Genomic DNA, 12656 nt, shown 5'->3' on the forward strand with positions numbered 1-12656 from the left:
TAAGATAAAAAGTGTTGGATTTGGTGTGACATACATGTTATGACATTGAGACGTTGCATGCATTAAGTTATTGCTAAGTGGTTCCTTGTGATTTTTATGGGATTTTGTGAACAGATTTATGTGCGTGCATTAGTATATTTGCGGGTGCGTGTGTATTTGCGTGTAATGGATGGATGGATGAGGTCGCATGAGGAATTTTAATAAACAAGTAAATATTAACAAAATAAAAAATATAGAATCAAACAACATCCTTTGGTCTATCTTGCACATGTTTAAAAATGAACATTATAAGTATCATTTTTGTAATTTATTACATTTTAGAGTAAAATTCTCATTTCCGCAACATGTCCGTATCAGAATTTCAGTACATTGTTTGGAAATTTTTAAATTTAAACATTAAAAAAACAGAAAACTTAAATGCATTTCATACTATATACACTTTTAGTTAATAAACAGAAACGATTTTACATTGAAAAGTAAAAACAAAAAAAATAATAAAGAAAAGGAATGTGTCCAACACTAATTTTCTCATCCTCCGCAACAATTTTCAATCATTGTTTAAATCCACTAGAAACTTACATTTTTAAGGCATTTTCAACATTAGGGAAGACATTGGCCATGACACTCAGTATGGCTACCATGTAAGCAGTTCTTCTCATATGTTTCTGGATAAAAGTTAAAAGATTGCTCATCAACTTGTCTGCACGACTTTTTCATTGTCATTACCGATATATTGAAATAAGTTTTGAGCCTACAGTTTGAAGTTACAGTCTGTATTTTTGATTATAATATAGTATATTAAGGTCTAAATGGACACTGTATGTGAAAATTTATCTAGCCCTCATGGTGCCTTTACAGTTAGCATAAAAGTTTAGTCACTCATCCTCCAACCGAATTCTCACTTACCGCTACATTTCAATACCTGTTGCGGTCATGAGATGCACTGTTTCGGTAATGAGAATTTGATTAGGAAGCATAATACAGATGCCTTTTTACTTCCTGATTGTCATAACATGAGCGTTACCCTGAACATTTTCTCCAGTAGACCATTCTAACTTAGCTATTGCAAACCACCAGTAGAGGTCACTAATGTTCAATCTAATCTGGCCTGAAACTAAATCTAATTCCGTACACAGAATTAGATGTTAGACCACATAACCAGCGAGCTTTTTTCCATCTTTGATATATTTTATTGTAATATACAATGTGTATTTGTTTACAGGCAGGTAGCTATTGAGAAAAGAAAGGCAGCAGCAAAAGCAAGGCTGTCAAAGTTTAGGGAGAACATTTACAGCAAGAATTACAACATTTACAAAAACACACACACATACTCAACAACACAGACAGTTGTTACAGTTGGAGTTACTTTCACATGATATTATTTGTGTACAGTCCATTCTATGGAATTGAGCAAAAACTGAAATGGATATCATAATTTCATATTTGCCATTTCCAATGGAAAAATAAAGACAACACGTGATCTGACCAAAAAGTACCATGACGAAAAGAAAAGGCAATGGAGGAAAAAAAGTCAGCCAGATATTACAGAACTGACATATGCCTGAAATATGGGCAAAACACAAAAAAACTACGTAAATGACTAAAAATAAAAAGTTTGGTCTTAGTAGGCATACAATGCTGGATGGTGCATAAAGATAGACAAGATTTCAGAGTTTCTGAGAGGTCTTTCTTTGACATTTGTTGAATGGTTTCCAATAGTTAAATGAGCTCTTTTATTAATGAAGGTGCTGTAGTCTACATGAAAGATTCTTTTGATATGCAAATGTTTGCATTGTAAATTGTCTTAAATAATATGAAATGTTCTTGAAAATAAACATTCTTTTCATAATGTAGCATTGTGTGTAAGTGTAAGCTAATAAGTCTTAAACCCTTGCTTAACTGTAAATGAACTGAACTGCTTAACTTTGATAAAAAAATAGCATTTTTATCATATATTAGATGCCATATCACATTGCGGTAATGATACATTTTTGTGGACTTCATCTATAAAATGCTAATAAAATATGCAATAAAATGGAACAAATGTTCTAAAAAATAATATTCACAGTAAGTTTAGACCTTAATCTTAAATCCTCAAAAGGAAATTTGTTGTTAAATGCATTTTGCAAATTTTCATACTGGATGTCCTCTGAATCAGGATTTTGTGAGAATGACCCGAGTAAGTGGGAGTGGAAGAAAGAGAAAGAACGAGAGAGAAAGGAAAGTTTAGGGGAAATATATATATTGTGATTCGCCCCTGGGGTTAGGGGCGTGATCACTGTGACCCGGAAGGAGGAAGCACAGAGAGATCATACCTTTTATTGGTTTAAAGGTCCTCCACCACACCCAGAATAAACTCAAAACAACATAACTCAGCCCAGTTGGGTTTTAGAGTTCAGTAGTTTCTTTTAAATTTTAAATATAAGTCCGTGCAGCCTCAGCCCTCAGCTCGCCAGTGAAAATACTCTCTGAGTGAGGGCTGAGGCTCAGTTTATATGCCTGTCCCAGCTGGTTGTTTAATCAGTCCTAATGCAGACCAGCTGGGACAGACAGGGCTGAGGGTTCCTGTGTGGGGTGGACCCCCGATTCCCCTGCCTCCTCATGCCACAATATACATTATGGATCAATTTTATGAGGTTATTTGAGTAATCACCTATATGTTAGAGATCGTGCAACGAGAGCGCAACGCGCATGAGAGAGAGACAGAGAGTGCACAAACCAAAGCGCTCGGGGGGAGAGGGAGAGAGAGAGAGAGAGAGAGAGTGCTATTTAGTTACAGTTAAAGAAATTTAGAACAGCCAGGGAGTTATGTTTTTGTCACAATATAGCTGTCCATCAACATAAAGTTTGTTGCACAACATAAACTTTTGGCACAAAATTCACTCCATAAAATACCCACTATAAAAATTTCAGTCTTACGAAAAACAAGTGCAATTAATCACAGAATTTTGGTAGGTTTAATTGGATTGCATTTTTTAATTGATTGACACCACTAGAAATTCTACATGTATAAATGTGTAAATATTCAGGTGTTTACGATGATAACAAATCAAACAAGAAAAAGTGTTTAACGAAAGTCAGAGTATACCAAACAAACAAATACGAGTCTTCTGCAGTTGTCTTAAGAATGTCCAACTTGAATGAACATTTGAGATACATCACACATTGATTACAAGATTGTGATGCACAAGCAAAAACAATTTTAGAAAAAGTTAATATGAAGTCAATTCTTTGGTCCACATCAATGCTAATGCCGTATTCACAGAGATGCTTACTGTTGAGGTTTGGGTTTCATGTTAATCTGTGTCAACTGTGTTAAGAAACTTTAGTTTTCTATAGATATTTATTTCAGATTTTGTAGTGTTATTTTTTTAAAAAGAGACTAATATCAAAGTGCATTATCTTCCTCAGTCTGCTATGTTGTCTTTCTTTCTTTCTTGTTTTCTGTCACTCACTCACACATTCTCTTGCTCTGTCTGCAGATTATCTGGTTGTATGATCACAGATAAAGGCTGTTGTTCTCTGGCTTCAGCTCTAATTTTAAACCCCTCCCACTTGAAAGAGCTGGATCTGACCTACAACCACCCAGGAGAGTCAGGAGTGAAGCTGCTTTCTGACAGACTGGAGGATCAACACTGCAAACTGGAGAAACTCGGGTAGGTCTGAACTAATAATTATATTATCAACTTATTCTAAGATAAATATTGTTGTACATGTTGTACATTTTAACATTGTAAATCTAGTTGTAGTCACCAGGTAAACATGGTGGAGCAGCATGTAACCTTCATTCTGTCATTCTGTCTTATTTTTGTTTACACAGCCACTGTTAATTGTTTATGCTCAAGCTATCTGCACTGAATGACAAGTACTTTGCTGTAATTCTGTTTTGGCTCATCTTTCTGTTGGTAAAAAGAACCAAGGTTTAGTTTTCACTCCAGAACAGGTGGAAAACTTCAGTCATGGAGAGCTGCCCTGAGCATCGAGTCAGGAGAAAAGTTACATAATAAAAACTGATCCCCACTAACTTTATACACACTGAGAGTCAAGCACCCCAGCAACCAGCCCATGTCTTTATGGTAAAAATAATCAGTGACTGCAAAACCAGAATCCTTTCTGAACACTAACCTACACCCTGTGCAAGGTGGTCTTGATGCTTATTGCTATCTTACTCCCACCAACAGTGTATTTTCATGCTCTTCACCTGTCTTGTTTAAACAGCAGCGGTGATTTTGAATATATCTACACCGATGAAAAACATTGGTCAATTCCAGGTAGCTGTGCCATTTAAATAGCAATACGCCAAAGTCAGACCGCACCTGGATTTTAAAGGGAATGGCAAATGACATGGTGATTGGTTTATTTCATGATACATGCTTTTTGTTCATTTTGAGCCTCTTTTGAGCAACTTTTCCTATCGTAAAGACACAGTGACACACCCTAAATCAAGTTGCATGATGCCCGGCTGACAGCTCACCTACGGATCACTAAAATAGAGCCCTTAATTTCTAAAGAGATCCCATTAATGTGATTGAGTTGGTTTGTTGGCTTTATTTTAAAATGGTGCCTTTGTTACATTTTAAATTTTTGAAGTTTTCTAATGACCAGTGGTATAAAATGATTTTGAAATCATGATAAAAAACTTTTTGCACAATAATTCCATGAAAAATGTATGGTCCAATAAAAACAGTTTTTGTGACAGGAGTACACTCGGGTATGGATATGAATGCAAAAAACATACTTTAGAAAAGTTTAACCCTTTTCTGCAAGCCCACAAGAAACCATTTTATCTTGTCTAGGAGACCATTTTCACCCAGTTTCTTTCTTATTATTGAATCATTAACACTGATCTTAACTGAGGCGAGTGAGACCTGCAGTTCTTTAAATGTTGTTCTGGGTTCTTCCTGGATGAGTTGTTCATGCCCTTTTGGAGTAATTTCTGTAGCTCAGTCACTCCTGGGAACTTTAACTACTGTGCCATGTTTTCTCCATTTCTGAATAAAAGCTCTAATAAAAATAATACTACATATCGTGCATATAAAGCAGAATAAGATACGGTAAGTATTAAAACTTTATACATGCAGACAAAGATATATTTAGAGAAGTACGAGTTAATCTTCCTTAATCTTCCGTTTTTAATCTGATTTTATGCAGTGTGCATTGCAGTTCCGTACTTTACCACATGAGGTCACTAATTTCCGCTCTCTCAAATGTTCGCTCGTTTTCACACAAAGTATTTCTTTATAAATCAGTTTCTAAAAATCTCTCACTGTGCTGATCTGTGTGTGTGTGTGTGTGTGTGTTTAGAGTGGATCATGGAGGGAAGATCAGAATCAAACCTGGATTAAAAAAATGTAAGTTTCACACACACTACATACAAACACTACACACACACTACATACAAACAATACACACACACACACTATATACAAACACTACACACACACACACTACATACAAACACTACACACACACACTACATACAAACACTACACACACACACTACATACAAACAATACACACAAACACTACATACACACACACTAAACATACGACTACACACAGACACTAAATATACCACTACAGACACACTACACACAATACAAGCACACACAAACACACAAAATATAACACTACACACACACACTAAATATAACACTACACACACTAAATAAAACACTACACACACACACTAAATATAACACTACACACACACACTAAATATAACACTACACACACACACTAAATATAACACTACACACACACTAAATATAACACTACACACACACACTAAATATAACACTACACACACACTAAATAAAACAATACACACACACACTAAATAAAACACTACACACACACACTAAATATAACACTACACACACACACTAAATATAACACTACACACACACTTAATATAACACCACACACACACTAAATATAACACTACACACACACTAAATATAACACTACACACACTTTAAATATAACACTACACACACTAAATATAACACTACACACACTAAATATAACACTACACACACACTTAATATAACACCACACACACACTAAATATAACACTACACACACACTAAATATAACACTACACACACTAAATATAACACTACACATTAGGGATGCAACGGTACAGTGTGGCCACGGTTTGGTTCGTATCGCGGTTCTTGGGCCACTGTTTCGGTTCTGTTTGGATATATATCAATATTATCTAGCTCCAACATGCATCACGTTTTTAGCCCTTTCTATTTCAAATCAACAAGGTGCTCCTACTCACACTTTCAGAGCCAATTAATAAAGTCACAGATTAATTCAAATCACAATATCTATTATAAAATAAGGAACACTTATTCTTACCATTAGTCAAAAACAGGTAACTGAATTGTGCTTTATCTGCTGACTGTCTTTTACCTTGATTATCAAACTCAACGCTGAAGCCAAAATGTCCCGAACAGCGGATTTATAAGATGACGGCGCCTCTTCAAATATCCTTTTCTCCGTTTAGCGTTCACTGGCCCTGATCACGCAGCTGAGAAAGTTTTGTTTAATTAGTCCTCAAATCTTCAGCGTTTGCCTTCAGAGCTGATTTGCTCCTGGAAAATTCAGAAAAACAGTCTGATTGGTTGTTGCATGGTTGTGGAGAGACACGCCGATAGAAGTAATCTATAAAAAACTATCAACTATAAAATATAATATACTTAAAATCTGCACAGTAACTATAAGTTATTATTAGTTATATTTATATCTGACATTTATAAGGATTTAAATTTATGTTCAGTACACAGACTTAATAACTGTAGCTTAATATAGCAGGGCTTGATATTGGGGGGGGGGGACACATTTGCGAATATGAACCAAAGCCCACCCTATAGTTTCCTAGAACAACATTTGTGGAATTATTTTTTTATCACAAATAATCTTTTTTTTTCTGTATTTTGTTTATAATTAGTTACATCCAATAAAAGGTGATTTTACAGCCTAAACATGTTACTCCACATTACATTTACTGTTGTTAGAAAAAAATTATGCAAGCAATGTCTGAATTATATACATACTACAAAAACTGATCAGTTATCACCTAATATTTAAAATAATATAACAGTATTGGTTATTATTATTATGTATTGTATGTCAATTCTGTTGTATATTTACATTTTCTTTGGTTCCTGCGCTTTTAATTTGTTTTTACTGAGAACACTTCTTTCTACTGAGAGAATGTAACTACGTTTCCTAGAGATTTTTGTCAGAAGTTAATATAAACGTCAGGACATGTGGTCTTACTGTGAACTACATATGAACAGAAGTCAGGTTAGATCAGTGTTTCTTAACCCTGTTCTTACATATTCTACTGCATATTAACACTGTTCTGCATATTCTACAGCTTCCTCTGTTTAAAGGCACTTTAATAAAGTAAGTGGTGGTATGATGTGTCTAATAAACTGCTGGATATACATAATGATTAATTTAGGATCCATAGGGGGCTAAGAGATTTTAACAGGTTAACTCAATAAATGATTGTTTATTAGCTGATCAGTTGGATCTGATGGAAAACACAGTTTTAGGGCAGTGATGATCAGGGTTAAGAAACTGCTTTAAACTACCAACATTACCCAGTGTTGTACTAAATTCTGTCTATCCTCTACATCCAGCTTCTAGCTAACTGCAATCCTAAATTAATAAACAGTTTAAAAATGTAATAGTGATTAGCTGATCAGGTACAGGGCAAGTTGAACATTACGTATATAGTTTTTTTTTTTCTTTAACCTTGACTCCCAATCAAGGTAAAAAAAAATCACCGTATATCCATATCTTAAAATCAGCTGCAGCCGATCCCGCTGCTAAATCTCACAGCGAGGGAGGGGCTTCCCCCAACCAACATACTGACACCTCCGCGCGCCGCAAAAACAGCAAGCTGATTGGCTGTTTTTCCTGAGAGGCGGAACTTAATTCCTGAACCGGCTCAGTGATTGGTCCGGTCTGTCTCCTCATTAATAGCACAGCTGAGCTGAGCGAAACAATATCATTTTTGGGGGGGACAAATCCACCTGTTTCTAATATTGGGTGGGACATGTCCCCCCCATCCCCCCCAGTTCCTACGCCAATGGTTATAGGCATTCTGCTGTTTGAGAATTTTAACATGTTTATTTATTGGCAGACAGTTCAAATACAGAGGTACAATAAACAGGATTCTGTTCCACCTTAACATTATTTCACTAAACCCTTCCCCCCTCCCACCGCAATTAGTTGCCTCTAAGAAATGTACACATTCAGACAATTTAAAAAATAATAAATAAAAAAAAAAAAATAAATAAAAATACATACATATATATATATATATAAATAAATTCTTTTTTCTTTTTTTTCCTAATAAGGGATCCCAAGTATGATAGAAATTTTTAACTGACCCCCTTATAGTATATTTTATCTTTTCGAGATGTATATATAACATAAGGTCTCGTAGCCATTGTGCTACCTTAGGAGGTTTGGGTGATTTCCAGTTCAAGAGGATCTGCTTGCGGGCTATCAATGACGCAAAAGCAATTATCTTCCTCTGCCTGAGAGTAAGATTATCAATGTGATCCGTAACTCCAAACACCGCAATCTCAGCACATGGCTCCACTAATAGGCCGCAGATTTTTGACAGTGTGTCGAACACACCAGACCAGTACGCTGATAATTTGGAGCACTGCCAAAACATGTGACTTGAATCTGCTATATCAATAGTGCATCTAAGACAACTGCTGTCAACATTCGAGTAGCACGAGGACAACCTAGCCCTGGTCCAGTGCACCCGATGTAGGACCTTAAACTGTAGGAGGCTCAATCGTGCACAGGAAGTGGTATCGTTGACCCTCTGTAATGCACTACCCCATATATCGTTAGGAAAAACTTTGTTTAACTCTTTTTCCCATTTAACTTTAATTCTGTCCATGGATGCTTCATCAATAGACAATATTATAGAATATGTGTTGGAAATGAATCGTCCAATATTGTGCGGGCGTTCCAACAAGTAATCTATTTGAGTACTCAGTGGGAGATTGGGGAACGCCATATTGTGGGTTTGGGCAAAGTGCCGGACTTGGAAATAGCGCCACAGATCCGACCGACTTAGGTTGTAGTTACTTCGTAGATCCTCAAAACTTGCAAAAACCCTGTCAATATATAGATCACCAAATTTTGTCAGCCCTTTCCTCTGCCACGTTTTAAAGGTGTGATCTAGTTTAGCTGGAGGAAAAAAAATATTGTTACAAATTGGACTTTGCACATGTAAGGTCTCTCTAAATTTAAAGTGCTGTCTAAATTGAGTCCAAATTCTAAGTGTACCCACAACCACCGGGTTAGACGTATAGTATGTTTCCTGTAGTGGGAGCTTAGATGTGACCAGAGCGCGAAGTGAGACCCCCTTACAGGATCTCGACTCCAACTCACACCAATCCTTATCTGGGGTCTGAATCCAGCAGGAGATCTTATGGAGACTTGATGCCCAATGATAAAACATTAAGTTAGGTAGTGCCAGCCCTCCAGTAGGTCTAAGTCTTTGAAGGAGGTCCTTTTTAATCCGAGGAATCTTCCCATTCCAAATAAATCTAGAAATCAATTTGTCTATTTGCTTAAAAAAGGATTTGGCCAGAAAAATAGGGAGACATTGGGACAAATATAAAAATCTTGGTAGGACATTCATTTTTATGCAATTGACCCTGCCAGCTAATGTTAGATGTAAGACACTCCAATTATTAAGGTCTGATTTGAGCCTGGTTAAAAATAGGCCAAAGTTCTGTGTGTATAGGTCTTTAAAGGTATGCGTAACATTAATACCAAGATATTTGAAACCTAAGTTGGTAATGTGAAATGGTAGGGATGCATCTGGAAGTTTTGAAGCTAGCTCATTCACTGGTAAGCATTCACTCTTTGACAAGTTTAATTTATATCCTGAGAAACTTCCAAACAAATGTAGTTTTTGCATGATATCTGGCATCGAAGATAGAGGGTCCGAAATGTAAAGTAATAAGTCATCTGCGAACAGTGATACCTTTTGTTCAATTCCCCATCTCAATATACCCCGGAATGATTGAGTTGCCCTCAGCATCAGAGACAAGGGCTCTATCGCCAGAGTGAATAGAAGAGGGCTTAGCGGACAGCCTTGCCTTGTACCTCTCGATAAGTCAAAGTACTGTGAGCGGGACTTATTCGTAGTTATTGAGGCTTTGGGGGAGGTATACAAAAGGCGAATCCACGCAATGAATCCCTCGCCTAAACCAAATTTTTCCATAGTAAAAAAAAAGGTACTCCCACTCGACACGATCGAACGCCTTTTCTGCATCCAAGGAAACTACCACCTCAGGGCACTCAGAAGATGGGGGGGTGTAAAGAACATTCAGAAGCCGACGTATGTTTGAAAAAATATGCCGGCCTTTAATAAAACCTGTTTGATCTGTTGATATTATTGTGGTAAGTGGTAGCTCCAATCGCATTGCCAACATTTTAGCCAAGATTTTAACATCTGCATTTAATAATGAAATGGGCCGATACGAACCACACTGTGTTGCGTCTTTATCAGGCTTTAGTATGAGTGCAATTGAGGCTTCTGTAAGAGACGACGGCAGCCTCCCTTGCTCTAGGGAATGTTCAAACATTTTGAGTAGTAGGGGGGTCAGCTTAGTAGAAAATTTTTTGTAGAACTCGATAGGAAACCCATCGGGCCCTGGAGATTTACCACTCTGCATTAGGGATATTGCCTGTGTAATTTCAGTAACTTCAAACGGTACAGCCAATTGTTCTTTCTGTTCAGGACTCACAGTAGGTACCTCGATAGCCCTAAAAAATTCTTTCATCAACGCCTGATCTTCTGGGAATTCCGATTTATATAACGTAGAGTAGTAATTTCTAAATGTATTATTAATTTCAAGGGGGTCTGAAGTCAGGTTACCCATGTCGTCCTGTAATTGGGTTATAAAGCGTGATGCCATTTTGGATTTTAATTGGTGTGCCAAGAGTTTCCCAGCCTTTTCTCCATGTTCGAAGAAAAGTCCCCTTGACTGAAGAAGAAGTTGCTCAGCTTGGTATGTGGAGAGCAGGTTGTACTGAGATTGGAGAGCTACTCTTTCTTTATAAAGCTCTGCCGTGGGGGACACCGAGTGCTGCACATCCAGCGCATATATAGACTGAGCTAGCTGGTCAAGTTTCATCTTTCGTTCCTTGTGCTGGTGTGCAGCATATGAAATTATTTCACCTCTGAGTACAGCTTTCAGAGTTTCCCACAGCAGAGATGGGGAAATTTCATCTGATTGATTATTAATTAAAAACATGTCTATTGAGGTTGATATATATTTACAAAATGTATCATCCAACAGCAAAGCGGGGTTAAGACGCCACAGCGTTTGTTCTGCATATTTAGATGGAATAGAAATATTCAGAAGTAGAGGTGCATGATCAGATATAACTATCGGTGAGTATTCTATGTTTTTTTTTTTTTTTTTTTTTTTTTTTTTTTTTTTATTATATGTTTTTATGGGACATTATATTAAGTCACAGTGCAAATAATAACAAAAACAATGATAACATCCGTTTTCTTCTACACAACATTTTCACATTTTCACACACACCTCCCCCCCCCTCCCCCTATGTTGGTCTAAGACAATACAAAAAAAAAAAAAAAAAAAAGATAAGCAGCGTTTTTAGACTAAACAATGAAATACAATATAAAACATACAAATGTGAATAAAAACTATATAATATTTAAAATAACAATTATATTAATGAAAGAAAAAGTAACAATGAATATAGTAGGCACACAATGTGATCGAATAGATTTATATAGAAAGTAATAATAATAATAATAGTAAAATAGATAGAGACTCTCAAGAATCAGTCAGTTTATAGACAGATGTGGTAATTGGTCAAAATAATGAAGAAGAGGTCGCCAAGTTCGGTAAAATTTGTGAGTTGAACCTTTTAGGGTAAATTTGATTTTTTCCAATTTCAGAAAGGACATTAAATCAGATAACCACATGAGGTCTGAAGGTGGCAATGGAGACTTCCAGTGTAACAGTAAACGTCTCCGAGCTATTAAAGATGAAAAAGACAAAACATTTAATTTATATGTAGCGCTCCTATCCCTTTATAATGAAAGTGAGTTACACTTGAGTAACACAGACGGAGCACAGGGTTCGTTAAATTACTCTTTACATCAACCTTTAGTGTTTTTCTTTGGTAGCTTCAATTAAATGAGCATTTTAGTGTGAATACATCAAATTTTCAAAAACATTTGTATTTCACTCAATCATACCAAAAAGATGAATTATTAATCAAATATCACCACAATCTTTTTTTCTGTCCCTTTTTTTTCCCACCTACGTTGCAGGCCTGTTACGGTGCTCGGGAGCGTTGAGGCCGTAAAACAATAACAACAATGGCCGCTTCACCTCGTAGGGCTAAATAAAAGAAAATAAATGTAGCGCTACGGATTTCAGACAACTGCAAATTCTGAGTGGTCTCTGGCTCCTTTCAAACATTCTCAGTCACTCACCCACTCTCTCTTTCTCTCTCTCGGCTGCAACTCTCACTGACGGAGCTCTGTAGTCGTGCTAGCTGCTCCAGCTACCCGGGATATGGAGTGGTGTAGCCCACTCTCACCAAGGCAAAGT

At 36.5% G+C, this 12656-nt stretch overlaps 3 protein-coding genes across 5 annotated transcripts in view; all 3 read left to right on the forward strand.

Moving 5' to 3' along the window:
* LOC125801199 (zinc finger protein 271-like) overlaps window positions 1-12656 on the forward strand; it is an 883173-nt gene that overhangs the window by 780354 nt on the left and 90163 nt on the right. The gene's annotated exons all lie outside the window — the stretch shown is intronic.
* Window positions 1-12656, forward strand: part of LOC111190863 (zinc finger protein ZFP2-like) — a 671215-nt gene that overhangs the window by 252620 nt on the left and 405939 nt on the right. The gene's annotated exons all lie outside the window — the stretch shown is intronic.
* LOC125801116 (NLR family CARD domain-containing protein 3-like) overlaps window positions 1-12656 on the forward strand; it is a 57745-nt gene that overhangs the window by 21120 nt on the left and 23969 nt on the right. The window contains exons 4-5 of the mRNA XM_049477207.1: window positions 3483-3656; window positions 5305-5351. Coding sequence (XP_049333164.1) covers window positions 3483-3656; window positions 5305-5351 — 221 coding nt within the window. The remainder of the gene's footprint in view (window positions 1-3482; window positions 3657-5304; window positions 5352-12656) is intronic.

This window comes from Astyanax mexicanus, chromosome 4, assembly GCF_023375975.1.
Source record: "Astyanax mexicanus isolate ESR-SI-001 chromosome 4, AstMex3_surface, whole genome shotgun sequence".
NCBI classification, from domain to species: Eukaryota; Metazoa; Chordata; class Actinopteri; order Characiformes; family Acestrorhamphidae; genus Astyanax; species Astyanax mexicanus.